General features: G+C 34.2%; 1 protein-coding gene across 6 annotated transcripts in view; it reads left to right on the top strand.

Moving 5' to 3' along the window:
- Positions 1-6,000, top strand: part of nAChRalpha6 (nicotinic acetylcholine receptor alpha6) — a 246,307-nt gene that overhangs the window by 161,471 nt on the left and 78,836 nt on the right. For all 6 annotated transcript variants that reach the window (XM_085657693.1, XM_085657692.1, XM_085657696.1 and 3 more), the window contains exon 7: positions 3,158-3,233. In XM_085657693.1, the coding sequence (XP_085513819.1) occupies positions 3,158-3,233 (76 nt within the window). The remainder of the gene's footprint in view (positions 1-3,157; positions 3,234-6,000) is intronic.

The raw sequence follows: 6,000 nt of genomic DNA on the forward strand, positions 1-6,000 counted from the left end.
GTATAAATATGTATATATATATATATATACATATATATGTACATAATATATCTAGAGCTACTATTAGGTAGCACGTAGGAATCTATATATCTATATTCTGTTCTCTCTGTTTTCACCTCCTTCGTGTCCTCTTTCAGGCTCTGATTTTCTATCTCTTTGTCGGTATCTATCATCACCCTTGCATTGCGATTTAAAGGGACACACCTATTAGTCGTTCCTCTGTACATATGTATGTACATGTAGGCACTGTATACTCCAACACACAGTGTTACGTTTGCGAGGGAGTATGTAGTATACGTGAGAGCAGCTGTGCATATTTGTTATTCGCACGAAGTTCACTATAGTCCGTATATTTCAATGTTCCACGTATACGCATACATGGACACAGACGTACACGTACTAACATAGTATACATTAGATACAAACCTATCTACCGTCTATCTCTGTCGCTCTGTACATTATCGTTTACCGTTTCCAGCTCTCAGAAATGATCCAAGATACTCGTCAAACTATTCACGAATTCCTTTGAAAGATTTCCTGTGTAATAAAGGTATAGATTAGGGATCCTATACTTTGAGCATTTACTTTGAGCATCGTCGATGAACGTAATAGGGAATTGTCGTGAAAATGGTCGAGACTCGTCTCGTTGTTTTTTTTTTTTTTCTCTAAAGACATATATATACATACGTACATACACACACACATATATATATATATATATATATATATAATGTATATTGTATGTATATATAGAAAAGAGAGAAGATAATTTTAATCAAACTACTTACGTGACAAACAAGGAGCAATCGTTCGTGTATCACTCGAAAAGAAATTTATTCGTAGAAAATGGCTCGTCGGATATATTCAAACGTTACATTATTTATTTTGAAATGATATAACACGTGTATATTTTTCTTTTCTTTCTTTTTTCTTGATCTCGATCATTCGCGATCAGTCACGATCGATCGATTGTATATCATGAGATAAATTTTCACAAGGAAATTTTCATGTTATTCGAGTTTACTCAGTTGTTTCAACGAGGATACCATGTGTTTTGCTCGTTATCGATTTAATTTCAATGTAAAACAATGATAGATGATAACTCACGATTAGGTTTTTCTTTCAATAGTTATTCATTCGTGCACAAAACGTTTACGATAAAATACGATTCCCCTTGTATTAACCTTCTCGTTAAAGATAATTTCATGCAAAATCGATATCATATACGTAAGTACGTATTTACGTATTTAATTTTATCCACGATGATAATCTATTTCGTTTTCGATTAATTCTCGTTAATTCGTTTCTATTGATAAAAATAATCCGAAGGAAAAGATTTACCATATCTATCTCTGTTAGTTAAAAAAACGCACGCAAAAAGAAAGAAAAAAAAAGAAAAAAGAAAACGTCGGTTTTTAATCAAAGCCACGTTATTCCATTTAATCTATCTCGCTTCGATGAAAATTGAGAGTACGAGTAATCTAAATGAATGTTTCATGAGTTAATACGGATACGATCTATCGTACTTGAATAATTTATAATGTCAAAACATTTCAAATAATTCGTTGGACACACGATTTAAGGACAATTTCGCGAGGTCGTACCGTTGAAAAGAAGGATAGTATATGCGACAGGAGGGGGAGGGGGAAACAGGTTATTTGGACTCGTCAGAAAGTACATACATATACAAGCACATTCCATTTGGCGGCCGATCAAAGAGCAACAGATACTACTAAAATCCAAACGAAACGATCTTTTTTTCAACGATGCTGGAAAAAAAGAAATAAAAAACTACACAGACAGAGAGAGAGAGAGAGAGAGAGAGAGAGAGAGAGAGAGAGAGAGAGGAGGGGGGTTGAGATACGAAAAAAGAGATTTTCTATCCTCCGATTCGATTCAGTCACTCGTATCATCCTTTTTTTTTTTTTAAGCTTTGATGACGTTTAATTTTACAATCTCTCGTTGCTCTCGCATGTCATACGTGAAAATTTCATTACGATAGGTCGTCCGACCTTTAAAAGAAAGTGGCTATGATAAGTGTTTAGAAAAAAAAAAAAAAAAAAAAAGAAAGGAAGAAAAAAATAAAGGCAAACAAAAAAAAATCTTCTCGATATTATTATCTTTATGTTATTCGTTTTAACGACGATCAAAGAGAAATCGTAAAGAATAAGAAAGAAAAAGAAATTTCAATTCCGATGATTGTGTCACGTTTGAATTTCACCGACGAGCCGGCAACTTCGCGAATGTTAAATTGCTCTCTTTCACGACATCTTCACCTTGTACGTAAATACATACATACATACATACATACATACATACATACATACATACATACATACATACATACATGCATACATACATTGATACATAGATACATACATGGAAGCTGCACGAACTTTTCTCCTCTTAGTTTCGCATGTTAAATCGAGTAACGTTAGGCGAGTAACATCGAAAAAAGATCAACAAAAGATACCACTTTTATTTCTATTTTACGACCAAACGAAAACCACTTTCGCGAAAAGGAAAGGGAAGGGAATTTAAGTGGCGATCGAATTAAAAATCAATAGACCAAGAACGTCGTCGTAAAAATGTTTGGCGTGGAACAACTTGCCGCCATTAATTCTTTATTTCGTGATTCGATTCTGTTGGCCAGCCAGCTAGGCAAAAAGAAAAAAGAGTGAAAGGAAAAAAAGAAGAACTAAAGGAACGATTTTCCGTTTGGTCATCGACTGGTACAACCATCTACAATTTGTACCGATTTCCTTATCGTAAATCAAAGAAGGAAAGAAGAAAAAGAATGAAAACGAAATAAATAAATAAATAAATAAATAAATAAATAAAAGATAAACAGGAAAAATAATCGTTTCTCCTTTTTATCTATGAAATCGCATGTCTTGTTCGAAAGTATGGATGTATTGTATTATAATATCTAATATGCTTTATATATACATATATATATATATATATGTATATATGTATATATGTACATATGTAAATCATATATATATAATATACATATATATATATATATAAAATGCATCCGTTTATGCATGAGCGCACGTTTTTCTAAAGTTTTAGAAGTTTACTATAATTATACTAATACGGTATGCCAATATTAGAATATACGCTCGTTTTAATCAAACTTTGACCTTGATAGCTCGATCTGGTCCTCGAGTCAGAGAAGGGAGGTGACTTGTCCGATTTCATCATGAACGGGGAATGGTACCTCATCGGTGAGTTCTCTATGGAGTAAAGTTTGCGGATAGCCAAAATCTCTATACATGAATAATTTCCGATAATTTCCAATCGTTCTCTATTTATGAAAGCGTCCAATTGAATGGGAAAGTGGAATGCGGGATAATGAACAAAAATATATATTTATTTCTTTACGATAATAACAATAAACGTTGAATTATTTGTTTGGAAACGAGGAACGAATTGTTTTTCTTTTCTTTATTTTTTTTTTTTTCTTTTATAATAATTTTCTCTATCTATCTCCAGGTGTTGCATTTTTTACCTTTCTTTCTTTCTTTTTCTTTTTTTGTTCTTCATCCTCTTACTATCATTTATAAAAATAAAATAAGAGATCGTTTCTGTGAGATAAAACTTTTCTCTCTCTCTCTCTCTCTCTCTCTCTCTCCCTCTCGCTCTCGCTCGCACAGACAATAATTCGTTAATTCGAGTGACATCAATCATGAAGAGAGGAATGGCAGGATGAGGTGGAGCTTATTAACGCTGAGGTCAACGTAGCGTCGATATTGGCACAAGAATCGATTGAGAGTGACCGGTAGAGAAGGGAGAAAGAGGGAAGAGGGAAAAGTGAAGGGTGAGGAATGAGAGGGAGAGGAAGTGAACCCACGTGATGGTGGCTTTCCAACGGGAAGCATATATACCACGCGGAAAGCCCTCTTTTCCCTTTGTACGTCGAGATCAAAGCCCCTTGTCTCTCGTCCCTTCTATCCATACCCACTGTTCCTCTTCTCTTCCTTTATCTATCTGGCATTCGTACGATGCTAATGCACAGTTAATCCAAATGGTAATTTGCAAATCTGTTTGTCCGTTATTACGTCGAGCGCGAACGAGAAGATTGCTCGATGATTTTAGCCAGGAATCCATAGATGATCATATATACTGCTCGCATAATAGTACATATATACAGTACATACGTTCAAAGGGCCATATTTTGATGAATGTAATAATTACAAAAAAAATATGTACATATATATATATATTATATAGATGTAAATATAGTAATCGTTTACAATCGTTTGACGCAATAACAATTCACATATCTTCATGTTATTTGATAGACGATAAAACGGATAAACAGGGGATTTATTTCGTCGTAAGAGCAAGTTTAAAGATTATACCTTGTCACGCGTACATATTGGCATAGAGACGGCTTTTCGATCTGTCAACGGCAGAATATATCGCAGTCCATTATTCGAACTCTGTGTCAACGGTTGGACATCCTTGACCAAAGTCAAGTCGGCTTACATCCGACGTCCTTGACGTTTTAATTAAAATCGAAGTCAAATTTATCGGCGATTCCAACTTCGATCATGGATTCGAGTTTCGAATTCCTCGATCGAATGATCGTTTTCTTTTTTTCTTTTTCTTTTCCCTCTCTTTCTTCCGTATTATTATTATTATTTTCTTTTTATTTTTTTTTTTTTCTTATTTTTTTATACTTTTTTTTTCCTATTCGATCGTAATGATCGACAGAAAAATAGATCGGGAAAATTGTATTAATAAGATCTAAGGAAAAATCTCGAAGTCTTGCTTATAATAAATCGAATTTGCAAATAACAATGGCTATACTATTTGTGCTTATCGGAGAACCTTTTATTATTATTTCTTTTTTTTTTTTTCTTTTCTTTTCTTTTCTTTCCTTTTCTTTTTTATCGAACGAAACCACATAGAGATCGTTGCTCTCGATTGAATAGAAACCAAAGGAATTTATGATACCTTCTCGATGGTTGAAGCACCATGTATGCATTTATGTATGGTCATACCTTTACGAGAATATTTTCTTTCTCCGTCGTGAAAGTGAGCGCGTAACAACGTTCATGCATCGACGAATTTCGTTTACCATCTTTTCTTTTCTTCTCTCTGTCCCTTCCTATTCCTCCTCTGCCCTCTCTCTCTCTCTCTCTTTCTCTCTCTCCCTCTCTCCCGTTCACTTTTCAACCTTCGCGCAGTTATATATTTCCCTACGGTTGTGTCGATAATAACGACGAAATCGTGACTATCTTACCCTACTTTTATGACCTGGGAGAGTGAATGGGAAAGAAAAAAAGAAAAAAAGAAAAACCGAGGGAAAGATGAAAAACGAGAATCGAGAAAGTGTATAGGGATACTCCGAAATAGAACATTCGTTTATATAAAACGTCCTCGTTCCGATCGAAATTCCCCGATGGTGTAATATTCCTGAGCGTGAATGGATATAACCAAGGGAAATAGAGACAAGGGCTTTACGTTCCGTGACGTGAGAGGGTAAGATCACGAACGAATAAATCGAACGATTTGAAATCTTACAAATATGACGGGTACTTCCTCTCGTCTCCTTCTCTTCCTCCCTTTTTTTTGTCTCCCCTTTTTTCTTTTTTTCTTTTTGTTTGTTTATTTTTTTTTTTTTTTCTAATCTCTCACGAAACCTCAGCGTCGGTCGTACAATTTCTCTCGAGGAGAGAGAAAGAAGAAAAAAGACAAAAAAAAGAAAAAGAAAAAACAAATGGAAGTCATCGTATGACATTTCTCGTAACATAAGATACGTTTGGAACATTGAAAATGTGACTGTTGACGATAAAACAATCTGACAGACAACAGCGAATGTATGTTGTTTGTTGTTGTTAATGTATAAATCGTGAGTTACGCTTTTTAATTTTATTGAGATTCATAATGATTTATGATCTCAATTCTCTCACGATAATTTGCAATTTCATTATGGATTATAATTATTCCCGTAACAAGAACTGCTACGTTCGTAGTATGTTCAGC

Source organism: Vespa mandarinia, chromosome 6 (assembly GCF_050613455.1).
Source record: "Vespa mandarinia isolate Hongniang chromosome 6, ASM5061345v1, whole genome shotgun sequence".
NCBI lineage: Eukaryota > Metazoa > Arthropoda > Insecta > Hymenoptera > Vespidae > Vespa > Vespa mandarinia.